Source organism: Drosophila elegans, unplaced genomic scaffold, assembly GCF_018152505.1.
Source record: "Drosophila elegans isolate 14027-0461.03 unplaced genomic scaffold, ASM1815250v1 contig_520, whole genome shotgun sequence".
NCBI classification, from domain to species: domain Eukaryota; kingdom Metazoa; phylum Arthropoda; class Insecta; order Diptera; family Drosophilidae; genus Drosophila; species Drosophila elegans.
In genome coordinates, this window is record NW_024545903.1 from 1,483,018 (window position 1) to 1,509,694 (window position 26,677).

General features: G+C 39.8%; 2 protein-coding genes across 9 annotated transcripts; one reads left to right on the top strand and one right to left on the bottom strand.

Moving 5' to 3' along the window:
• The first annotated feature begins 29 nt into the window (after positions 1-29).
• On the top strand, positions 30-1,947 carry LOC108137537 (alkylated DNA repair protein alkB homolog 8). Its single transcript, XM_017259260.2, has one exon. It carries the CDS (start codon positions 40-42, stop codon positions 1,882-1,884), a length of 1,845 nt encoding a protein of 614 aa, XP_017114749.1. The 5' UTR covers positions 30-39; the 3' UTR covers positions 1,885-1,947.
• LOC108137538 lies at positions 1,894-26,569 on the bottom strand. Of its 8 annotated transcripts, none has more exons than XM_041709820.1 (9): positions 26,203-26,568; positions 19,563-20,970; positions 17,764-17,905; positions 10,118-10,260; positions 9,888-10,051; positions 9,089-9,283; positions 4,991-5,038; positions 4,725-4,922; positions 3,414-4,124 (listed from the first exon to the last, which is right to left on the bottom strand). In XM_041709820.1, the coding sequence occupies exons 2-9, from the start codon at positions 19,606-19,608 to the stop codon at positions 3,510-3,512; spliced, it is 1,551 nt and encodes a 516-aa protein (XP_041565754.1). In that variant the 5' UTR covers positions 19,609-20,970; positions 26,203-26,568; the 3' UTR covers positions 3,414-3,509. The 8 variants fall into 8 exon arrangements, with proteins under 8 accessions (XP_041565758.1, XP_041565754.1, XP_041565753.1 ...); XM_041709819.1 differs by having other exon boundaries at positions 10,118-10,266; XM_041709821.1 differs by lacking the exon at positions 4,991-5,038 and adding an exon at positions 8,896-8,922 and having other exon boundaries at positions 10,118-10,266.
• Between the last annotated feature and the right edge of the window lie 108 nt (positions 26,570-26,677).

A 26,677-nucleotide genomic window follows, 5' to 3' on the forward strand; every position in this document is an offset into this window, starting at 1 on the left:
TAAAATATATTGCTTAGGTGTGTACACACTGGCCGCAACATGCACGTTGAGGAGAAACCGCAAAAGGTAAACAAGGCTAAAAAGGCGGATAAAAAGCAGCGTAGATGTCTGGCAATTATTAAAAGTGACTGCGATGTAACCCCGAGTGACGAGCCTACCCCATATTTGGCGATCCTCAACGTGGGACTCAGCAATGGACTCACGGAGGAGAACTTACTCCAAGCGGCGGCCAAGTCCAGCGGAAAGGTAACCGAGGTGATCATGTTGCCTGGAAAATCGTATTGTTTTGTGGTCTGTGCCACCCTGGAGGACTCCCAGCTCATATATCTGGGCATGCACAACGTCTCCACCATAGGACAACAGGGAGCAGTGGCCTACCTAAGTTACATAAAGGAGTTACCGGCTCTTGCGGGGAAAAGTCCATGGAATAGACCTCTTCCCAGTGGCCTAGTGGTAATTCCGGATTTTGTCAGCGAGGAGGAGGAATCAACGCTGCTGGCGGCCATCGCTGCAGATGGGAAAACCTCCGCGGGCTCCGGGACTCTCAAGCATCGAAATGTCAAGCACTTTGGCTACGAGTTTCTCTATGGAAGCAACAATGTAGATCCCTCAAAGCCCCTGGATCAATCAATACCATCAGCCTGTGATGTTCTATGGCCACGACTGGAAAGCTCTTCATCCACTTGGGACTGGAGCACTCCGGACCAGCTGACGGTGAATGAGTACGAGCCTGGTCATGGAATACCTCCGCATGTGGACACACATAGTGCGTTTTTGGACCCAATTCTCTCGCTGTCCCTACAATCCGATGTGGTAATGGATTTCCGGCGAGGAGAGGAGCAGGTTCAGGTCAGATTGCCGCGACGCTCATTGCTAATCATGTCCGGCGAGGCTCGCTACGATTGGACGCACGGCATCAGGCCGAAGCACATCGATGTGGTGCCCAGTGCATCAGGAGGTTTGACCACCAAAGTCCGTGGCAAGCGGACATCCTTGACATTTAGACGCCTGCGAAGAGGACCCTGCGACTGTTCGTATCCCATGCTTTGCGACACTCGTCAAAGCAAGGCACCACAGGAATTGTCAGCCTCCCTGGCTACGCAAGCCGTTAGCCTGGAGCAACAGAATGTCCACGAGGTGTACGATAAGATTGCCGATCACTTTAGCGAAACGAGACACACACCTTGGCCACAAGTGGCCGGATTTCTAGAATCATTCGATCCACAGTCCGTAGTGCTGGACATTGGCTGTGGCAATGGGAAGTATCTGGGCTGCAACCCGGAACTCCTGGCCATCGGCTGTGATCGCGCACAAGGACTACTTGCTGTGGGCCGTCGAAAGGGACAGAATGTGTTTCGATGCGACTGCCTCAGTGTGCCTGTGCGCTCGTCCAGCATCGATGGCTGCATCAGCATAGCAGTTGTACATCACCTGGCAACTGGGGAGCGTAGACTGGCCGCTATCAAGGAGATGGCACGTGTTCTTCGACCAGGAGGTCGTGCTCTGGTTTATGTTTGGGCCAAGGATCAGCGAAAGAATGATAAAAAGTCCGCTTATCTCCGGCAAAACAAGGCAGTAAATAAGGAACGCACCACCGAGCAGCAGCAACGCCAGAAGCAACACCAGGAACTGGAACAACTGCCCAACAATACCCCACTGCCCGTGCACACCAATCGCACTGAGTTTCAGCAACAGGACGTGCTGGTGCCCTGGAAGACCAAGGACGAACAGAGGACCACATACCTGCGCTATTACCACGTCTTCGAAGAGCAGGAGCTGGAGAATCTGGTGGCTCAGCTCCCAGAGGTACAGCTTACTAAGAGCTACTACGACCAAGGAAACCACTGTGTGATATTCGAAAAGATTTTGAAAAACACGTCATGAAAAGAAGACTTTACATTTATGTAATTCGTTTATTTGATTTCAAAAATACACATTCACACAGTTTTACTTTTGTTTTGTGTTAGCGAATCGAACGTAACTAGAACTTAGTTAAGCTTACTGCTGAACCATCCAAATGATGTTCTAATTATTGTAGCTTTGGACCATAAATTGACAATTCCTTAATTACAATGTTTTGTGTTCCACTGATGAGTGTTTCAGTTGTTGTAGGTACAAGTGCGGTGTGTATTTACATTTTCCTTTTTTGTTATTTCATTTAAACGAACTGGATAGGATAGATTTCAAGTGTCTAACGCGCAGGTGGATAGTTAAAATTTGGATTATCATAACTAATATGTATAGAGACTACCTAAATCAGTGAGCAGGAGCAAATGGGGCTTGGTGCTGGCTGGAGATTCCTATAATAACTTCACTATATAAACTTCTATAAATCGATCAATATGTACGCTTAAGGTCAGATATACTCTTTTGTATGGGATAAAGTTCGAGCTACAGAAACATCTACACGGAATACATGTAAGAATCTGGTTTTAAAAACACTCTCAGAAGTCATCCAGGGCACTTACTTGACAAAAACTCTATATTTAGTTAGTGGTTTTGAAATATAATGCTTACCGCTAATTATCGACTAGTTTACAGTTTCAATCGTTTCGCTTTGGTCGTGGGTACAGTAGAGTAATTGATATGTTAGCAAGTAACATTTGGACTATGTGATTTCGTCGTCTTAACAATAAGAGCTAAGTGTATAGTGTGTGTCCGAATACTTCTAGGATGCGTAGTATAGTCCTGCATGATTCAACAGGTCTTTTTCTTGTCAGTTTTAACAAACATTTTAATTCATTAAAACATCTTTGAGAAAGGTTTCAACATCTGTCGATTCTTGCAGGACTCTTAAACGCATGTACCTAATTTTACTGAGTGTATAAATATAAATATATTCAGTAAATCTATATAGATCGCGTGTATAACAGTTGTGGTGCCCAAATGGTTATGTTTTTTTTTTTTGGTTTGTTTTTTTTTTGGCTATATGTATAAGAGAACAATTAAAGAGAATTGATTTATTCGTTTCAACAGCTAGGGTGAGTCTACAGACTAGGTTAAACCAGAAATTCATCATCGTCGTATAATTAAAGCCTGATAGTTTACTTGTTTGTTGTTAAAGCTGATTTATCAGTTAATAGGTATGTATACACACATACGCAATCGACTCGAGTCCTTAGGTTCTACAGATTACCATTGTTTTCGTTTATGATATACATATGTGTATACTTCAGTCGTTGTTGAATATACAAAGCTTTCTCTGCCTGGTGATGACCACTGGTACAATATCTCTTTGTGTCTATCCTATTTTCCTATTATATCGTCCTTGAACTTTCTTTTTTGCGTTCTCCATTTTAAAGCCTCTCACCGAAACACTTATTTGAGCAGCTGGCATACTTTCTCCAACTCAATTTTCTCGTCTTAGATTACTTATGTAGGATTTGGATTTTGGACTGGAGTTTTTGTTGTCTGGGACTTTTGGTATTTTGGTTTTTTAAGGACTGTCCAGGATGCGGGGTCCAGTTGCCTTGAGCACGAGCTTAGATAAATGTTTCGGCTGCCATTTGTTACAAGCACTCCGCCAGCGGTGGCTTCTCGATGGGTGGCGATGGACCGGATACGGAAACCATTGGCACGGCACTGATCTTGGGCTTGACGATCTTCAGTGCGAGATTGCCCACGTTCTTGGGGCTGCTGTGCGGCGACGAGGATGCCGTGGAGGATCGCTGGTGCACCAGGACCCGCGGCTTGGCCTCGATGGCAATGCTGGGCGAGGACGAGGTCGACACACTGGCCGTGGCCGTGGCACTGGCCAGAAGTGGCACATGCACCAGTTCCTCCACCGTCTCCGCCGAGTCCTGCGACTCGTGGACCACGGCAGCCGCATCGCTGTGGATCAGTGCCGCCGTGGACAGCGTGTCGCCCTCGTCGTCCTGCATGTAGGGTGGCGGTGCCTCCAGTGAAATGCTGCCCACGATCATGTTGGCCGTGGTTATGGCCGCCGAGCGAGCCAGCAGACTTGTAACGGCCGTGGGCGACTGCTTGCCGTCGTGGATGACCGGCAGGCGGAGCAGCTCTCCTCCAGCGCCGCCGCACTCCTTCAGCTCGATGTCGTTGCTGTCCTGCGAAAGGTGCTGCTGCTTGCAGGATTCGTCGTCGGTGCGCCATGGGCGCAGACTCTTCTGAAAATTGGAAAAATTTCAGATCACTCATAAACTACTTATTTTTTTCATTAAAGAAAAAATATTAAACACGCATTCTTTGTATATTAGCTAAAGAAGTTTTTAAGAGGGCTATGAGTGAATTTTTAAACTTACACTTAAACTGATGACAACTGCCATTTTTTACCATTGAAATAAAGTTAAAAAAAAGTCTATTAAATATTAAAACTGTATGGACCCAAATAGACTTTCAATGCATTTGGGCATTAAATAAAATCAAGGGACGATTTTAACACTATTTTTTTACCAAACTTGTCAAAAAGCCTTCTACATAAAATAATAATAAATATAAATATAGACTGCCCAATATACGCTTTCATCAGCCTTCTACATAAAATAATAATATATATAAATATTGTATAAATAAAACAAAAAACAAATTAACAGTTCAAACAAAATATAATTTGTAATATGACACAGTCGAAGATCCCAGTTACCAACACCCTCAATGCCTTACAAGAAATCCCTTTAGATTCATTGTTATTATTACCACGTAATGTTACAAAATAAAACTAAACAGGATTGCATTAAACCTATCTGTTATCTTATGTCTGGACTCACCCTGCGGCCGTTGTCCGTGATGTTCTCGGCACTCTTGGCCTTCCGGCAGAGCACGCTCTGGGATCCGTGGCGGCGCAGGAACTCGATGGAGTCGAAGCCCCGTCCCTCCGAGGACACGAAGATGGCCGAGTTGATCCGGCTGCGCGTGCAGCGTTCCGAGATGGAGGTGGAGTGCTCCTCGGCCAGCATGTGGATGTGCTGCAATGGAAAGGATGTCAGTAGGGGACTCTGCTGGCTGCTGCCGCATCCTCCGGCCAGTTGCTTACGCGGCTATTGCAGTGCAACGGTGGGTGGGCACATTCACTGCTGTCGAACTGCGTCCCGCAAGCGCAGAGCAGCGGCAGAGCACAGAGGCACAGGCAGTGGGAGAGAGAGGGAAGAGAGATAGAAAGAGATAGAGAGGAGAGCGGAGTAGAGCGGACAGTTCTCTTGGGGAGTCACACGCACAACACATAAGCCCACTAACAAGGACCTCCCGCCACTGGAACAACAAGAACAAGAACAGGAGCAAGCGACAAGCGTGGGACAGACTACCTGGCTACAAACTACTGAGGGACAACACACGAAGCCGGGACTCAAGCGGATGCGGATTGCGGATAGCGGTCTGCGGATTGCGTTTTGTGATAATTGCTGTGAGAGAAGTGAGCGAGTGCGGGCCTTTCCCATCCGGTGAAGTTACATAGCTGCAAGTTTTCTGTACAAAGTGGTGGTGGTGGTGATGGGTAGATTGGTGCGAATTGGTGCTCCGGTCTGCAATCTGAAGTGGAACTCGAAATCGAAATCAAAATCGAAATCGAAATCGAACTCGAACGGGAAGACGAACTCCAAGCAAAAACCACGTGCACGTGCACCACAAGCTGCAAGTGCTAGTGCTGGGGGCCAGTGTTGGGAACACCCTGCTCTTTTTGGTGGACAACGGTGGTCGGTGGCTCAACCTTTGGCGAGGGAACTCCCAATAGTCAGTTGGCAATATTTCGGTGGCTAGCCATACAAAATAATTGAATTTAAAGATAACCAAAACAAAACCAATGTTTAATACGATAAGTGACTGTCAGAAAAATAAATAATAGGCCTGACAACTTGTGTATTCAAAATAATCAAATGTAATTGAATTGAATTGAATTGTCTGAAAAAATTAAAACTTGTTGAATTTAATGTTAATTTATTGGATTAAATCATCACTCCCATTATGTGCAATTATTTCATTAAATGGCGCAAAAAGTGTTCGCATAAACAAAATGTACTCTTCATAGCAGACACTATTTAAATTTGCATAATTTTTTTAAACGCATATATGGTGGTATATAATTTTAAAATGAAAGGTTTCAAAATGTTTACTCAATTATGGTGATTGGAATTATTTTATTCGAATAAATGAAGCTTAAAGGTTAAGGTTTTTTTTGGGCAAATTAAATTTAAATGAAAAACTATTAAAGCTTTTTGTATTCTTGAAAACGGCCATAAACTTTTCAGTAAGCAAATTAACAAAAATCAAGCATACGACTGGTGGGCCAAGTAGAAAGTTTTTAAACTTCGATACAAATTTGGTTTTAAGCTTTGATAAAAACGTTAATCTTTATTCTCAAGTATGCGAATTTATGCCAGTCCTAAAAAATCTCTTAGAGAAGGCCAACACTGCGTATGAGTAACAAGCGCTTAAACTAGATTGCAGGCCATAACGCCAACGTTTGGCAAGTACTTAACATAAAACCCTAAGAAAGTAAGATAATAAAACGAATGTGTTTGAAAAAATACAAGCTTCACCATTCCATGCCCCCTCGCCCAAGTGAGCCACTCTATCGTCCGCCCAACACTAGCTGGCTGACTTACGCTGACCGGCTCGCTGTAGTTGCTGTGGTTGAGCACCGACGACTCGGTGTGGATGGTGTCGCTGGCCACCAGGCTGTGGTACTTCTGCATCTGCAGCTGCATCGTCGAGGAGCCGCGGCTGTCGCGCGATCCCTCCCGCGAGCGGTCCGCACAGGAGTACTGCCTGCGGTACTGGCGCCTCCGCCGTCCGGCACTGGCCGAGGATGCCGCCGATGCCGCATCGGTGGTGGCCCCCAGTTGGTGATCAGCGCATGCCAGCGCTCGAGGCTGCAGCGGAGGCGGGCGAAAGTAACTGGGGTCGTAGCTGAACTGCCGCCGCCGCCACTGGTCGTACTGCCTATAGTGACTGAAGAGGCGGCGGCGGCGCAGGATGAGCTGTTTCTTGGCCTCCAGCACCTCGTCCTCCTCGACGAAGGTGCGCTCCTGCGAGTTCTTAAGGATGCCGCGCTGCTGGGCGAACTTCCGCTGCTTGATGGCACCCGCCTGCAGCGGCAGGATACGATGGACGACCGGCTCCCTTTCCCGCTGCAACAGCTGCTGGTCCTCCTGATCCTTGTCCGGAACTTCGTCCCCCTCCACCTCGATGTCCCTGTCGCCGTGGGCTCCTTCCTCGCTGTCAACATTCTCCAGCACATTGGCCCCCACAATCGACTGATTGTCGACGCTGGGCCCGCGCACATAGGTGTTCACCGGCGTGCCATGGCCATGGCTATGGCTATGGCCATGTCCGTGGCTGGAGGCCGCACTCACGGCCGCCGAGGAGGCTTCGCGGTGCGCTGGTTGCTAGCTCTCCACGTCCGCCTTGTGCAGCAGGGCAAACTGGCAGCCGCAGTCGCGCTCCAGCTCCCTTCGCGGATACTGGAAGCAGCGATCGAACAGCCCGCAGCCCTCGCAGCGGGGCAAACACTGTTTGTGTGCCAACCAAAAACGCAAGGATCGCGACAGCAGCAACGGTGGTAAGAGCGGCAGGAGCAGGATCAGGAACAGCAGGAACAAGATCAGCAGGCGAGAGCGAAGTGAAAGTAGGGAACGTTTGGTCAGTGAGATCTCGGGAAAGCGCCAACCTGACCAGCAAAGCTCAAAACCGAAAACCAAAATCGCTAAATGCATTAAAAATACAGGCGAACAACTCTAACTTAAACTTGGTTTTTATGCTTATGTCAAAATATATTAACTTTCTTTGAAATTATTTCGAAATGATTTATTCTTATAGAATTTAAAATGCTTCATAAATTTAATTATTAAACGGAATTTTTCTTAAAGAATTTCATATGCTTTTAAAATGTATCTTCAAAGGCGATTTTTCGTAAATAAACCTCAATCTACAAAAATTTTTTAAAAGAGTACATTCGATATTTGAATGTTTTTGTCTTTGATTTTCGTAAAATATTACATTTGATTAATTTTACTATTTTTTAAATTGCATATATTGCGTATAAAAGAAAATACAAAAATTGGACCAATATTTTTCATGTTAATTTAATTATTTAAATATCAAATCTTGCAATTCAATAAGCTTTGTATTTAAACTTATTTTAAATGTTTAACAATATTTAATATTACAACTCAGTTTAATTTTTTAAATCAACAAACTGTAAGTTTTTAATGTAAAAGGATATATTAAAATACTGAAATCGGACATTAAAAATTAATCGCTTCAAGTTTTTTTAGAAGAGTTCGGCTGTATGTATATGGAATGTGGATAGTACGAGTTATAAATTAGAGGTGCTCTCATATGCATAGCGCATCCTGAGCCTAATGAATCTAGGTGAGTTCGCTAGTTGACTTCGGCGGACCGAAGACCTCATACTCTGCAGAAAGGCTAAAGAATATATGCCATTGTTTAGATCCACAGAGTATGCCCCACAACTAGTGCCAAAGCCTACGGAAATGAAAGCCGAAACAAATGAGAAACTAGCACGTGCTATCTTAGCAAGCAAATCATAAGAAGAAACAGTCGAAAACGTCTGAGTGCTACGGGGAAAATGGATTAAATATTTTTCCGGAGCAGAGTTTTTAAATCTGCAACCATCAATTTATCAAATTTCACAAACGGACCACAAAGTAGCAGAAAAGCTAAAGAAGAATTTAGTTGATAGGAAAGGATTTTTTAATTAACTTCTAGAACATTCTCGGGAAATTTCCGAATTTATTCAGACTATTTTTATGGGGTTGGTCTAGGCTGTGCACGGATTAAATAGGAAATTGTGAGTGTACTGTTCAATAGGAGTCGAATATTTTCTTGAATTGATGCATAGAAAAAAAGCGAATAAAATGCAAATATATTTTTGTTTGTTTCGTATATAGTAAGTAGTTGGAAGAATTTGTTGTTTTTGAATACCTTGACAAAGAAATCGGGGTGTAGGTTCTAAAAATGAAGCATAACAAAAACGAAACGGAGATAAGTTCCTTCGCGAAAAATCCAAACGCTCAGCGCTCCGTGTTATCCTAGAGGCCCGCACAACCATCGTCCCCACCTCCCCGATCGGGATCGGGATCGGGACTGGGATTGGGGTACCTCGAGTGGCACTTACCTGATGCGAGTGCTGGCCATTGCATCCGCTGGCACTGCACACTCCCGTGCCCGGCACCTTCAGCTGCTCGTGCTTGTAGTCCGGCTGGTAGGGCAGCAGCATCCGTATCTTGCCCCACCGGTTGAAGAACAGCGCGATGGCTCCGGCCCACACCATCAGCACGATCAGGACGATGCCGATCTCCACGCCGCGTATCTGTACAAGGAAATTCACATAACGATGTAGGTATAATGGCGCCTTTTCAAGGCCTAAATTTTGTGGTTTTAGCTGGTAAATTTCTTAGGGTAACCCTCCTCCCGAAATGTTTAAACACCTTTTGCCAGTGTTTTGCTACAGTTTACAGTACCTATTTGTGGAGTATATAGGAAATAAGCATACCACTGCCCTAAAAGTATTTTCCTACCATATAAGCAGACTTATAGCTACACATATTCAGAACTTATGAAATTCAATACGTTAAGTATTGAACAATACTCTGATACTCACATCCTAATCATACACATTTTGAACAAAAATTGAAAATGATTTCAGTGTGCAAGAGTTACCTACATTAATAATATTAATAAATATCCTGACTATATAGAAAGCAACAAATTGGAAAAAGTCAGTTGATTTTGCGGCTATTATTACTGCATGATTTTTTAGTTAAAAGTCTGATATATATTTTAGTTTCCATAGACCATAAACTGCAAACTTTTCTTAAAGACTGTTAAATACTAAAACTGGTTGCTTAGCTAACAACTGTCATTTGCAGTGCGGATTGTTTAGTACATGATCTTTGGGTATCTTTGAGTCTTACAGTGGGCAATTCCCTGGTGGTTGCATGCGTTAGGGTGTTCGTGGCTGTGGAGGTCACATCGTCGCCGAAGATGCTGGCATTTGCGCTACCGTTGCGACCGCCGCTGCTGCCATTACCATAGATACCCGGCGGAAAGTCCTGCTGTGAGGTGTTCCTCGGCAGATCTAAGGGGATGGAAAATCAAACGATTGTGATTGCGGCCAAGAGTCAAATCCACGGGGGGTACTCACCCAGCGTCTTGAACTTGATCTGACCGCGGCTGCGGTACTTCTTGCCCTGCCAAATGGCCGTCACAACGAGCGAGTACTGTGTGCTGGGCAGCAGGCGATCCAGGACAATGGCCTCGCTGCTGCCAGCGACGTCCTGTACAACCCTATAACTTAAATTAATTCAATTACCACTCTCGAACGGCAGCTAAGGGTGAAAGGGTGGAGGTGAAGGGGCTGGAGGTTGGGGGTTTGCGGAAGATTGTGCAATCGCATGTGTGTCTGTCTCTGTGTGTGTGTGTGTGTGCTAATTGAACAAACTACAACATTCAAGTCGTGAAATATGAGGCCGGTCCGTGTTGGTAATTACACCATTGGCCAATATTTCACTTTGTCACTTTCGCCACAGCCTGAGCAGTTAACAAACATGTCCTAGATTTGCCAATGAAGCTCACATTACCCACCCACCGACGATCCTGTTCCTTGCGTCGAGTGCGTGGTGCGGCAAAAGTGTCCCAGTTTCCCAGACTTCTGGCCTTTGTGCACCGGCTTCTATTACTACGGCCGTGGCAACAACAAGCGCCTGACAAATGATTCATTATTCATACATGTAACAAACACACTCCCCCACAGACCACCCAATGGCCCCCAGTGGAACCGATGTCCGAACAAATAACAGGGCACAGAAGTGTACCGCTCTTCGCCAGCAGACGAAGAAACAACAATGTCGAACAAGCATACGTAAATGTTATAAAAACAAAACACAGCTAAACATTGCCGTCTCGTCGATCTATTAAAGCTCTTAATTTATGCAAATAAATTAAGGACATTTTAAAAAACAAGCTAAACTGACATTTTAAACGATGCAAAAATGTTTGTTGTTTGAAAAAACATTTAAAAACTCTAGCGATTAAAAACACATTATGCTCTATTTATGGGAGTAAATTTAAAGAATTAAAAAAAAATGATATAATATATTTACAAATGACATTTTAGATTATTCAGCAAAAAAAAAAAACATTTTTAAACCTAGCGATTAAAAACGCATTTATGGTAGTTAAAGAAAATTTTAAAATTAGAAGAGTAAATATTTTAAATACTCTGCAAGCCGATTTCATTTAAAAGGTTTTTATTACATTCGTATGCACTTATATCTTATTGCCACTTTTAACATAAGCTAATAAATATAACGATATGCTCAATATATTGTATTATGTTAAAAAAATTTTGTATTTGCTTAAAAAATATGTATTTAATTTGAATTATGAAATTAATGAACAAGTAGGCATGTTATAGTCAAGTGAAAATTTAAATAAATTTATTTAATTAAAATTAAAAAATAACCAATTTTAATATGTACAATGCACATACAAAAATGACGGATTCTGAGGATCCTGACATCAGGAACCCGATTCGTAATATAAAGCCATATTTGCATTTAATATTTTATATATGTTTACATTATGTTTACCAAAAATATTATTTTTCCTCAAAAAGTTATACTTGTATTATGTTTGTCCCACTGTTTAAGCTACATAGCATGCTTCATTTTAATTGGTGATCTTATCGGTATACACTTAATTAAGAAAGGTTTTTTCTATGTTACAAGTTTCCTTAAAGATATGATAAACTACATAAAAGAAAATCTTGTTAATTTTGTGTTAATTCCATACAAACAGAAATCCGATTAAACGAGCGGTAAAAAGGTTTTGCTAAATAAACACAAGGATGAAATAAATGCCTTGAAAAATTTAATCAAAGAGATTACGAATCGAATCCGAAAAAAAATTTGAATAAAGTCCCACAATATTACCTCCCTACAAAGAAAGCTATTTGAAAAAAGGTGAAACGTTGAAAAAATCCGAATTTCCGATGATAAGACTACCAATTGACACGATTTAAGGACTTAAGAGGGTTTTTTACGGCTCATTGTGAATTTACAACTGGCTGGTCCGCAAAAACTCTTCTCATTTCGCCCGCGCCGGCGGCTAAATAATTGATTAGCAGCCACATGTGTCACATCCATTTGCAGCGGGCCAATAGGACATGCGGCCGCAGGGCAACTGGAATTGGGCCGACTTGGGCAAACATCGGTGGATGCGATCCGCCATATGTGACATGGCCAGACGTTGTCTAAAGTTTCGCCGTTAAAGTTTTCATCGTGTGGCGACGCCTGTGGGAAAATCAAATTTAATACCCGGCTCTCGTACCGCCTTTCTCACTGTTTGGCATTAAATTCGCCGTCAAAGCCGCTCATTATACACAATTTAAACTCACGCCATGGCTAAAATTTTACTGGTAGTTTTCTGGGTGGATCCTTTGCCCTTTCGACCAGAAAGAAATGCAAGCGAATTTCCTCGAGAAGGAAGGAAGGAAGTTTCTAATTTTCTCGCCGGTTTTCCTTTCCCTTTACGGCCTGATTGTGGGCTTTGAGTCATTTCATATTCAGAAATATGGCTGGAAATATGCAATTCGGCCGGCTTTTCCATTTTTTTTTTAATGTCCCCTTTTGTGAGTGTTATCCGGTTCGTTCCGGTTTGATAAATAAAAAATTAGCTTGCTGGGCAGCAGAACTTTCGCATTTGTTACTCAAACTTCGCAGTGCGCGCATACAGTATGTCATACAAAATATACAAATGTGTACTCGCACGAAAGGCAACTGGGGCTACTGATGTTATTTAATACCTTATGACGTACATGAGCTGGTCTCAGAAAACGTTACTTTTTTGCTAGCATGTGTTCCTGGATGCAACTAACCATTTATAGTTTGATCGACAGCCAAACGAGTTTCGTGACAATCGTCCTGCATTTGCATTAACTTAAAAATTCAATTAAAAATACGCATACGCCCCATTGGTCAGGTCTATCAATGTTCAATGAAGGACTTAATGGGCGGGATAGATTACTTCGAAGGAAAAAGTGAATGCACATATAGGAATTCCTTGGAAACAGCACAAAGCCTGCTTATATGCTTATATGGCAAGTACAAATCAGGTTTACGTTATGTTTGGCTCTATGCTCTCGATTCGATTTCCTGTTACTGCGGCCTGTGCACTTTTATGGTTTTTACTGGAAAATTTATGTTGTCATCCGAGAAAACGACGTAGCACAGCTGGCAACACTCAAATCTCATCCGCTTAGCCAGTACACAGCAACTATAGCTGTATGTATTTGTAGGGGCCTTGACATTTCAATTTTAATAATGTCAAATTGACTCTAAAAACGCAGATAACAATAATGAATAAATTCTAGAACACGGCTACCTATTGATCGGGATTTTCCATCCACTTTGCCATTGTCTTGTCCGCAACGTGAACATGTCCTGTCCGCCCCGCCCCTTTTACGCCTCCTGCCACTGTCCCTCCTCCGCTGGGACAGTAATTGTTATTAATTATTATTGTTATTGATGGTGCTTGACATGCTTGGACGTATTGAACTCCACCCCCTACAACAGCCACTCATTGTTCGTCAAGAATTTCATAAATCCACTTAGCAATTTAGAGCATGCATGGTACATTGAAACAAAAATTGTGAATTACATTAATATGTTTCGAGAATTATTTGTTCCAAGAATCATTTTTTTTAGGGGAAAAACTTTAAAAATAATATTTTATTTTGAAGCCATAATGATTTTCAGCTTAATTATTTTTTTTTTATTTGATGTTAAAATTAGGAAAGTTTTTTTATTTTTGTTTTATTTTTTTTAGTAATATGCCGATTGGTTCCAGTGATGCTGATCAAGATTATATATACTTTATAGGGTCGGAAATGTCTCCTTCACTGCGTTGCAAACTTCTGACTAAAATTATAAAACCATCTGAAAGAGTATATCAATATTTAATCAATACTTGTAAGCTACATTAAAGGTAAACTTAACAGCAACATCATGATTTTTAATTTTGAATGGCAATTTCTTTTTTTTTATAAACCTATACCTTTTTACTTTAGGTTGAAAATATAATATTTTACCATATACAAATGTATATAATATAATTTTTGTACTTTTTTCCTCAAGATTAAGAAAAGGCTTTGCAGTCCTGTAACTTGAAAAATTCTCACTGTGCAGAAGCACGTGGATATCGATGTGTGTTCGGGCATATCTGTGTACCTGTCTGAAACGTCTAGGACAAAAGTCTATTCCAGTCGGGGAGCTCGAGTCCAAGGCAAGGACCAAGCTAATGCCAAAGCCAAAGCTCGAGCCGACTTACCGTCAACGTGTCTATGTACAAATCATACATTATTCACGGGCACAATTTACTCGAAAAACGGCAGGAAGATAGAGCACAGGGAAACCACCGCCAACCGCCCACCATAATGACTGGCAGTCGGAAGTATGTAATACAACAAAAATCGATAGGAAAGTAACACAAAAATTAAAAACAAACTGACTAATAAATAATGACCAAACGAACGAGGCAACTACCGAAAAAACACCAGCAAGGACCCAAGTTTTGTAATAAAATTTTTGACATAGGCGTGAACTTTATAGAAGAGCGGGTTAAGAGCGGTAGTAAGAACAACAAAAAGGCTTGGCGTTGGAATGGATTGGCGGGCAGTAAAGGACAAAACACGCTCATGCAGCCAACAGAAAATGGCCAACACACACACACACACACTCACGCAAAACGGGCCATTAAATTGAAAAACACCTTGGCCAACAGTCGGCAACGGACTGCAGTCAAAAGGCACAAAAGCCGAGCACTTAACTTATTACACGGACGGCATTCCATGGCATCGCGAACGGGCCAAACTGGCTGCCACTTGGACTTGGCCAACACGGAGCGGAAGTGCTTAGTTTGCTGGCAAAATATGCAAGCCATTCGGCCCATCTCATTCCCATCAGTACACGGCGAAAACATGCACTCGAAATTTGCATAAAAATGAGAGCTATTGATGCAAAACACTTAATATTCCCTGTTAAAATTAACAATTTCATTTTCAAAAATCCATTTTTAATACAATTTTAAGTCTCATTTAACCAATTGTACATTTTGATTGATGATCTGTTGATAATTTGAAAATGCCAGGCAGCTGTAGATTGCACAAAAATATTGTCAAAACTAAGTTGAGACATTTTTAAAATCTAAACGTGTGACCTTGAAAAAAATCGCTTTTCCTAGCACCAATAAATATGATAATAGATTCCAATGCTTTACTTTAAGAAATATAATTTGTCATTTCAATCTGTTCCTGCTTGATATTTGTAATTTGTATTTTCTGGTTAAATTGCAGAACGTGCCAAACTGACATTGAAATATTGGTTTTTATGGGTCAACAAATCACAGAAAACCATTTGTATTGACGTAGGACTAAGAAAAAAATTATTTTTATAATACTTGTTTTTGTATATATTTATATTTATGGATATTACATCAGTACGCAGTTGATAAATATGATATAATAGACAAAAACAAAATATTTTTTTTACAATAGAATAAAAAAGACAAAACTGTGTGCAAAACTTAAGAATTAAAGCATTTTTTCCAGTGTTCGGATGGGTAACTGCTTCTCTTCCGGTTGCCACGCAACAAACATGGCGATGAGAAATAGCAATCACCAAGGATGGGATGTGTGGAGGTGGCAATGCAAATGGGAATGGAAAGATGGTAAATTGCAGGCAAAACAGCTGCAACTGGGCTGCATTATTTCGGTAAATCATCAAGAATATTGCCAAGAGAGTTAACTGAAACTGGCACGGTCGCAAAGTCCCTGACATATGTGTGCTTGCTGTTCAAGAATGTGGCAGTGCCAACGGTTATATGCTGGCAAAAACTTACCCAACTCGAACTTTTCACAACTCAAGTTCACCGTAAATCGCGCCTAATTGAGTGGCAATAATATTGCTCGAAGGAAGTTTCTAAACTTTGAACTACCTTATGTTTAATGGTGCTCTTCTTACTCTGGTGCACTCTATTTCCCTGATGAAACATTATTAAATAAATAAAACACTTAAACAGTTCATTGACCATATCTGAAATATGTTTTTAAGACTTGATTTTTAAGCATATTATATTTTTGATTATGTTATGTTAAAAATACATTTTTTAAAATGCATCGCTTTGGTAAATTTGAACAAGTAACTCAAATAATCTGTGTAAAAACCGGCATATTCTTAAAAACTCGTTAACTCAAAAAATATTTTAAATTTAATGTGCCTTGGAAAGGCTTAAATCTCACTTTGAGGTCAATAAGGATAAAGAGAACTCTTGGAAAATTTTATAGGCTTAAAACGATAGACAAAACTTTTGCTTAACATGGGAAAAGCTTGGGAAAGGCAACATAATTTAAATTTCAGCTGTACTTCTCGGGAAGTTGGCCACGCTTTGTGTACAAAATTCGCAATATTCGCCTTTGTTTTAAATAACTTGACTCCAAGTACACGCGGCTTTTGTTTTTCTGTTTTTCTTCTTTCCTGCAGTCGCCCTAAGTTTCCCATTTTCGTGTTGTAGCTTCTGCTTCTGGGGTTTTCCCACCCACTCCCTTAGCTCGGTTTACTTTAACTTGGGCCGTTATTTAGCTCATGGCCAAGCAAACACACTCGCACTCGCAATGGCACTCGCATAGAAGCACAGAAGCAGAGAAGCAGAAGCACAAGCCTCAAGCAGGCGCACACACACAATTATGCGAGCAGACAGTGCTCTTGACTGACCGCTGCCACGCCTCCCGTCCCGCTGAAGCCCCTAGACTCTAGGCTTTTACCCACAAACTCATACCACTGTCCGTCATTTGCAGGCAGAATTGTTTTTGTTTGCTCGGACTCTGCATAAATGCAATTGCAATTGTCTTGCACGGAGAAAAATTCTACGCTCATATAGCTCTAATAGGAACAAAATAATTAAATAAAAATTATAACTTTGTTATTTTTCAATTTTTTTTAAGTTCTTCTATATTTAATGATGGTTTATTATTTTTTATTACGGTTAAAATTTGAGCAGCTCCCATGCAAACAAAATTAAAAAAAAAAGAAATTGTAATTTATCTAATTTTGACTTTTTAGCCAAATTTTTATTTGGACAAAGTAATGGTTTAACTGTTTAGATTAACGCATTTTATTTTATTTACCTCAAAAAGGTTTTCATATATCTGCCATACGAACGATCAAACAATTGAGGTGAAAATCATCGTTGCTTTAATTTTCTTCAACATATTTGCATATGTTTAAAATGTTTTAGATTTAGATGTTTTAAAAAAATGTCATTTTTAAACTTTGCCGAAGTTTGCTTCCTTACTTGTTAAGAAATAATATTGATTTATTTGCCACTTTGAAGGCAGTATAAATTAAATTAAATATAAATTTAAATTACTTATTATTAATTATTTATTTATACATCGGAAAATTTAAAGGGGACGCAAAGACAAACTAAACTAAAAAATAGTTTCAATATTTTAGTTTGGCCCCTCTATTCAAAATCATCGACCCCAGTACGGTCGTATAGTACATTGGAGCACGACCGATATTAAATTAAGTGCAAAAATGTACATCCAAATCGCATTAAATTAAAAAATGGCGAAGAAAAAATTAAACTAAATTTTTTTTCCGTGCACTAAAACCGCCCAACCTCAAAGCCTTTTGTGTCAGTCAGTTGGATGGTAAGTAAGTGTGCTTTACCGTCATTTAGGCAGTCAAGTGGCCCAGCGGATTGAGTTCTAGCTTTGTTTGTGGTACCTACCTGTCATCCGTCGGCTTGTACGTCACGATGTACTTTTCGATGGGATGTGCCTTCAGATCGATTTGCGTCTGCCACGACACTCGGACCGCCGTGGGCGTCAGAAACGTAACGGTTATGTTCTCTGGCGTAGCCGGAATGGTGCCTATTATAACGATAATTGCTAGTTATTATGTCATTATCGCTGTAAATGCTTATAGTATATACAAAATAATTTACGGGCACTAGCCAAGTTTATGCGTCGGGGGAATTAACTGGATTTGTCCAAAGCCGCATCGTAAAGACATCAGCACTAAAGTTGTCTCATAAATTTAGGAGCTTTATGGATTTTCCTCAAGTCTTCTCGGCCCAATAAGAAGATTACCACTGATTCAGCTGTCAATCTTTTATCAATTGACCAGATGGAGCAGTGATTTTTTGTGTATGGCCTTGTGTACCCACTTTTTCTTTCTTCCTAATAATTATGAACTTTACTTTTTAGTTGCTATCAATTTTCGGTAAAAGACAAACTTCTTTATTAATTTAATAGCCAATATTTATACGTTTTGTTCTTAAAATTGTTCTTAGCATGGTCTTTAACGAAATTCTAATTTACATTTATGCAAATGAAATGTAAAACATTTGAAAACATTTTGATGACTTATTGTCTTCGGCTTGCCCGCTTTTGTTTTATGTATATAAAAGTATTTTTTATTTTTATATAAATATTTGGGCAATCAATAAAAATAACATAATTAAATCAGGTCTCATAAGCTTTATAGTCATGTTCTTAAGCATTGCCTTAAGCGAAATTGTTGTTATTAGAAATTAAATTAAGCAAATGATAAACCAATATTATAAATTTCTAAGTCGGACGTGTTGAAAGCCATTTGTTGATTAATGATTTCTATTGGCTTGAATTCTAGTCCAGCAATGACGGAAACTTATTTATGGTGAACCTATTTTAATCTTTTATGTTGGCTTAGCTAATGAATAAACATAAATTTAAGTTTAAATTATTCAAATAATATGCCTTGTTTTAAAGTCAGGTAAATTTGCCAATAAATAAATATCTTTAATTAATACAAAACGATATTTTTTAAAATAATTTACACAACGCTAGAGTATCATATCTATTTTATATGCTAGTTAACCTGTATTTATTTAAACTAATGCGATCAAATCTTTTTTCTCATTCAAGACACTTGAAAATATCAATAAAGGTGGATATATTCCAGGGAACATTTTATAGTTATATATTTAACAAAAGTTTACAAGTCAATAAATGAAACCGCTAGAGTACCATATTTATTTTATATGCTAATTAACCTGTATTTATTTAAACTCAGGCGATAAAATCTCTTTTCTGAGTCAAGACACTTAAAAATATCAAAAATGTGTATATGTTATATTCCAGGGAACATCTTAAAGTTGTATATTTAACAAAAGTTTAGAAGTCAATAAATGAAACATGGTCATTGGGTGACCTAAATTCTTTTTCACTCCACTCTTTGCTTCGTTCCTGAGGCGATATGTACTTAATATTTATATTGGTAGACATATCCAAAAATAAACTCTAGTTTGAATTAGACAACCGATAAATTCTTTTGTCTAACTTTCCTACACTCAAGAAAATTTGTAGAACTGAGTAGTTAAAATCGTAAACTTAACCTTTGACGAAACTCTAGTAAATTTGTGTACATAAATGGCGACAATTTGAGCTGGCTTGGGTAACCCACTGCAACATTGTTGCTGCATATCATTACGACTTGTTCGAGGGAGCTTACGACCCTAAATTCTGGTAGTGGGGATCTGGTACTTACCCGCTAGGCAAGCGTTAACAAACAGCACAGCTATGAACACAAACATGCTTTCGTATGAATCCGTTTGCTTTTCGTTGGGGATGTCGATGCTTTTGTTGCCCTAGTTGGTTTGGCTGCTTAGCTGCTTGGCTGCTTGGTTGCCGGTTTCCCTTGCTTTCTCTGTGGGCGGGTCGGTTCTCCTTTTTTGTTTTCCTAGGGTTTCCGCTTGGCTAATTCGTTGTTGCAGTTTCTGTTTTTTTTTTCCTCACAAAATAGTTGCTTTAAAAATAATCTAACTAAACTAAAATCAGTCTTGCTGTTTTGCCCCACACTCCCGTTTTATTTGTTTGTGTGCCTCGTACTTGTACTCGTAATCAATTTTCAATTTTGCAATTGTGCAGCTGCAGCATTTCCGCTCTTTTCGTTAGCTTTCCTGCTAATTGACTTTTCCAATGACATTTGCATTAAATTTTGCCCCTGCCTGGCTTTGATATATTTATGTCCTTGTGGTAGGGTGGTAGGGCAGAAATTTATGCGTGTGTATTTTTATAACACATTTTTATGGGGCCCCGTGTGCGTCCGTCTCTCCGGTGTCTCCTGCTTGAAACGTCATCAAATCGAATCGCATTTGATGAACGTTCCGATAGTAGGCTATTATATAGTGGGAGATCCTGGCGGACGGGGGAAAAATGGGGCTGTGGGAGTGTGGGTGAGGAATATTCCTATTCCAACAGTATTTCTGTTTCGTGCTCACTTCGGTTGAACTGGGGAATTATTCACATTGCGTTCGCTTTTTGTTTTTGTTTTTGTTTTTGTTATTATTTTTATTTTGTTTCTGCTCCTGCGGCCTGTGTTATTATTTTTTGCTGTTCATTGCTTTTGGTGTTGCTGCTTGGCTTTATAAAAATCAATAAAAAGCGACTTTTTGTCTGACAGCCGTTGATTTGGATGGCAACCTAAGTGAGTTTTTGTTTCGGCTTCCGTTTGTATTTCTATTGAGGTTTCAATTGGGGCTAGTGGCTGGCTGGCTGGGTTGGGTTTCAAATTTGAGCTCTGTTGCTTTTCGGCAATCGAAGGGGATGTTTTCGGGCCTGTACGAAATGAATTGAAGGAAAAGGCCCCAAGCGACCACCTGCCACCTGTCGTCGCCAATCCCTTGGTCCTTGGTCCTTGCTCCTGGGTCCTTTGTAATTCCTGCGGCTTCACGCTGTCGCCTTTACTTAGTTTGATACATTTGGTATTTTGTTAACAACATTGGCATAATTGCCAAAGCATTTAGGCCGCATTTTACTCCACCTTTGGTCTTTCTCCGGTTATTGTTCTCCCTTCATTCACCGAGTGGTTCTGTTTTGATTTTGGTATTTGCTTTTCCTCACTGCGGCTATGGCATGCGGTTAATTGTGGCCCAGTGTATTTGGCCGAGAGGAGGCTGCAATAAATCAGAATGGCATTAATGGCCTGCGGCAAAATATGCGCATATATATTTGTGCAAAAACTACACGGCTAACTATATGTAGGTGAATGTTCAACATTTACATTAATTATAATGAGCTGTGTTCTCAACTCAATCATAATTAAGCGAATACGACTCATTCGTTATTCATTAACCAGATCGAAGCGAAAGAAAACAGAAACCGAATCCAATTACATTATATGCTGCATACTTTTTGGGGCCAGGCTTTTGATTTTAATTGGCATTGCGCATACGCCACGTGGGCTACCTTACCTAGTTCCACACTACCAACACTAACCTCACACACACACACACACACACACAATGCATACCTAATGTGTTATACATAATCCCATATTCATACCATGTTTCATCTGCACCAGACAATTCAATTTGTGGATTGCCCCGATCATGCGTGTGTTTTGTGGGAATTCTGCCTTTGTGTTTTCGGATTTTCGATTAGCATGCACGACTGGAAACTATCTGGTTAACATGTGTGGTCCGTGTTTTTGCGATACCATGCTAGTTTTTCCCCCAACCTGTTGTCGGTATACATTTTAGACTCTTTTATTGGCACCGTTTACTTTGATTTTGCGCTTTTCACAAAAGTAAACCAATAACATGTTACAAGCGGCTTCAGCATTTATTTTTATTGACATTGTAAGGGAATACGGCGCCCAGAGGACCGTTGTCGATTTCACTTGCTCAGAGAACCAATTGGGAAAATTGCCATCAAACGACTGTAAAAAAAAGGACGCATTTTTTTATGGCCAACTTTGAAAAGAAAAAGTCCTGATGGGACCTGCGACAAATCTGTACCATTACATTCAATGTGTTGATTATGGTCCAATGATCCAACACAAAAGTTGGCCGAAGTTTAACAGTTTGACAAACTGCGCCATAATCAAATTGTGACAACAAAAAGTATAAAATTTATAAGGTCTAGGGCATTTAAAAGTCGTTAAAACTGAATTTTTCCTGGCCTTGTCCTTAAGTGACTGATAATCTTTTAATACATTACTCTCAGCCTTATCCAAGAAAAAATTACCATTTCCACTTAAGTAAATAACTATAGTTAGCAGCTGTCATTGTCCGAAGATAATAGAGACTGCCTGGACACTCTTGTCCACATCTGAAAGTCTGGAACTGACCACACCCCCCACTTTTATATGCTACCCTTGACCGTCCACGGGCAACCGCTCGATACTCATTAAATTTATGCATTTATGTCTCATTTTTGTTGGTTGAGCGACCCCTAAAAGTTTAAGAACTTTTGGCCGTCACTTTGGCATGCTTCGGGCTTTCTGGCCAAGATATCAACAGACATGAGAGAATGTGTAATGAGTGAGCACACGCTTTACAATTTAAATGATAATTTTTGAACGCAAAACGAAGTAAATAAGGAATTAAATATAAAAATTCCGAGGCTGAGTATTTCATTTAAGGGAGGAATAATAAAAAACGAAGGCATGGTGGGAAGATACACGGGATAATGCCAACACAGTTGCATAAAAATGACAGCTTTTTGAATAATAAATTACATTTACAAATTCCAAAGTAAAAAATTTCATTAAAGGGGAGAAATAAAACCGAAGCAAGGAGTCGACAGATGCTGAAATATTTAAGGTGAAAGTAATGTGGCTTGTAAAGGTGAAAAAAGAAATAATGCAAAAACATAAATCCCATTTTACAAATTACACTGGAGTTCCAGAGACAAAATTTATGACAAAATTGTTATAAGTAACAATTGTTAAAAATACAAAATTTATTTGAGAGAAGAAAGATTTTAATAGAAATGAAGAATAATCAAAAACTCTTATACAAATAAAGCAGTATGTGATAAGTGGTTAAACGTTAGAAAAGCTTAACTTATGGCAGACAGGACCAATACTTTTAGCCGCCCCTGAAACTAAATAGAAAATTTAAAAAGTCAAAAACCAAATTTTTAATTGCAGGGGGGAATAATTAAACAGGACCCAAGTGGTGGTGACGCATTGTCGGCGGGAAGACAGGTAAGTGGTAAAATAGGTTTGGAATTGTGTGAAAATTAGGAGCGAGTGCATGCATTCCCGCAATGGCAAATAAGTAGGTGAAAGCAGTTATCGTAAAATGAAAATGGCGGCTAGTACGCGCTGTCGCTTTCGCTTTCGCCAACGCTCTTAATTATAGCTACGTCCCATGCACACGGGCACTCACACTTGCAGCCGGATAAACACACAAGCGAACACACTTACCCACACCCACAAAACACACCGAGCTTCGGTGGATAATTTTTTTTTATTGCAAACGGTGCGCCGCTGAGACTCCTTTGGTATTTTGCGGCACTGTTTGGCTTAGCTGCCAACTGGCGGACTCAGGATTGTCAGCCGGGCAGACAATAAATCAATCAGCTGTGCCAACATCAAATTCCTTGCGCAGACATTGCGCCCTCGCCATATATTCCAACATATTGGTATCCGCGTGTAGCGGTGTTTGAGCACTATTAACAAAAAGGTCAACTTAGCCGCTTCAATTGAAGGCGAAAGCCAAAAGCGGCGAACGATAGGAAAATGGGAAAAACCGGAAAAAGGCTTGTGTGCCGCTCTCAACCTTTTACACCGGTGCACACTGCTCAAAATTCATTTGGCTATGCTGACATTAATACGAATGACTATAACTGTAAGCCAACATGGCGGATGAGTAATATTATTTTTCATTATATATATATTTTTCATTTTCAAAATATCTTAATATTGTACAAAGTAACAAATCAACGAAAAAACATTGATCCGCGTTCACTACGCTTTTAAGAAGTTTAGCAAGAAGATCTTAAAAATTATATAAAGTTTTAATGTTATCTACGGTTTAACCCTTTTTTTAAAATTTCTAGGAAAACATGGTCTTTGCGTATCAATAAGATTTAAAGCAAAAAATTCAATCAAATTCTTGAAATTGATATACCAAAGTAAAGGTATTTTCGCCGAGTGTGGAGTATAGATTTGTACGTGTGTGAGTACCTATGTGAGTGTGTATAACAATGTAGGGAAAAAGAGAAGGCGAATGAAAAGGCGGCAACATGCTATTATGTCCTGGCTGTAAAAACAAAAAAGGAAAGTCTAGAGAAAATAAGGGAAAACACTTGACTCCAATTTCGGCGAGATTTTCAGCAGCTCTGTTGGGAGCAAAGAATGGGAAAAGGATGATTGTGGAGAAAAAGAAAAGAAAGGGAAAAGCAGGATGCAAGCTGCCGAGAATGATGATAAAAAATTAAGCGCGAAATGGCAGGCTAAAGTTGGCTTTAATTGAGTACTTCTTTCAGCTTAAAGCTCGCGAGGAAGGGAGCTGACAAAAAGGTAATTTCAATAATGAAAGCTTAACATGACAAAATTTTAGTCTCTGCACAGGAATTTTCAGTCTTATATTGGTGTTGCCTGTGCGAATCCCTATGAGAAAGTTTGAAACTTAAAAACAATAATAAACCTTTATACAATCTCAGACAATGGTTAACTTTCCAGAACAAAAAAAAAATGTATATGAAGTAAAAGTAAACAAAACTTATTTTAAAATAGAATCTTAAAGAAAATATGTATTTAAACGTGAATAAATAGTTTTTTCAAATGTGTTTTATTTTAACTAAAAATTTATTTCTGAGTAATGATCATTCTGATAAGCCCGTAAATTAAATTATTCTTTTAAATAGATTTTTTTTACACTACGAGTGGTCATCGCTTATTTAAAACTTTGTGCACAAAGATTTAGTAATAGAATTATATATTTATTTTCTGTTTTATAATGTTATTTATCGAATAACACACTTAAGGTTATAAACAAAGCGATTTGTAAAGATTAATCTATTGAATCGTTTTTAAAATTTGTTTATTTTTAAATATTCTTTTTTAATGTTTTTTTGTTTTGTTTTCTTTCTGGTTACATTTTTTTTAACGCATCCCTGCTGTTTTAATATATCTTCTTATTCATTTACAAATTGATCTCGTTTATTAGCATATCGTTTAAAAAACACAAACAACTTTCGGCGATGAAGAAATTTCCATTTTTAATCGGTCAAACTCTGCGGCATTTTGCTCGACTTCGCGCGAGTCCAAAAATACCGAGAACAAATCGTGCTAATATATATAGAAATGGGTGCATATACTCAAATATATCTAGACACGCTGCCACATGGTGGAGCAATGCACGCAATGCGGCGAGTGTGGTTGCGACGGATTTAAATTTAAAATGAACATTTACTCTTTCCGGGCATTTTGCCGCCGATCCGATTTTTATTTGACCTGTTCTAGTTGCGGTGAATGTGCGGATATATATTTATATGTTCATGACTACATGAGTATAGTCCCCTGTGCTGGAAACGATTTGTTTATAATAACGTACTACGTGCGACTTGCTACGCATCCAATGGCCAAATAAAACAAAAGGAACTGAGAGAGGAAAGATGAAAAAGATTCACAGCGGTGCAAGGGCGTTGTATTAACCCACACAAAAACTCAAACATACCCAGGTTAATTGTAAATTCGTTGATTGTTTTCGCAAACAAACTGAACAGAAGCATTAAAATTACTTTTTAATTGCCACAGCTGCTCTGCTTTTCAGGTTGTGACTGACAGAGTTCAGTCCATTAGGCCATTTTCCATTTCATTTCATTTACTTTTTCATCTCACTTAGCGTTCTTTCTTTTTTGCAATTTAATTGGCTTAAAATTCATTCGTCGTCTTGAGAAAAGCCGCAAAGGAGTCGGAACTTTTCCGTGTTAATTGAGCGACTGTCACAAATACACAAACATATATATTTACACAGAAAATAAAAGCAGAGAAAAAATCATTTATATTTTTGTTTAAAAAAAAATTACATTTTAAGACGTTCTAAAATTGTAAAATACAATTTTATTAAACAAATTCTAGAAACGAATGCCCTGGCTTGAAACAAAAATATAACGATGCCATTTATTTGTAACTAGGTTTTATATGTGCAGTAGGCGTAGTTAGCCCTAGTGATATACCTAAAGTTTGCTTAAATGTCAAATGTCGTAATGTGTTCTTTATTTTAAAAGCAAGTAGTTTCAAAACATTTAAATGTTATTAACGTCTTTTGTGGCTGTGTACAAACAACAGTTTTAACGCTCGCGGCACTCTCCAAACACTCAGCAACACACACACAGTTAAGCTCTCAAAGGTTTTGCACTGTCACACAATTTACAAGTGGGTTTTTATTTACTTTTTGCCGTCGGACTGTGGTTAACCGGCTCAGTCACCTGCTAGTGACACGCCTCTCCGGCTCTCCGCCTCCTCCGTTCGTCCGTGGTCCTGAATCTGTATATGAATCCCAATCCCAATCCCTGACCCGATCCCTAGTCGCAATCAGAGCTGGTAACGCGTGCATCCAATGATAACGCCGAAAGCAAACACTTCACTGCGCTTAGTTCTCAGTTCTCAATTGCCAGTTCCCAGTTGTCTGTTGACTGCTTTCGGTTCACAGCCCGATTAACTGTGCTTTGTAGCCACTGACTTTTTCACTTCCACTTCCGTTTCCGGTTTCCGTTTGCTCGTTGTGCTGCGGCCGACGCGAAAACTACTACTGAAATGGACAGCCGAAAATGAAAACGAAACTGAACTCAGCTGAACCAAAACGGCGAGAGAGGAAAAGCTTTCCATGCCAGCGGTGCACGGAATGGAAATACCCATTCGGCAAT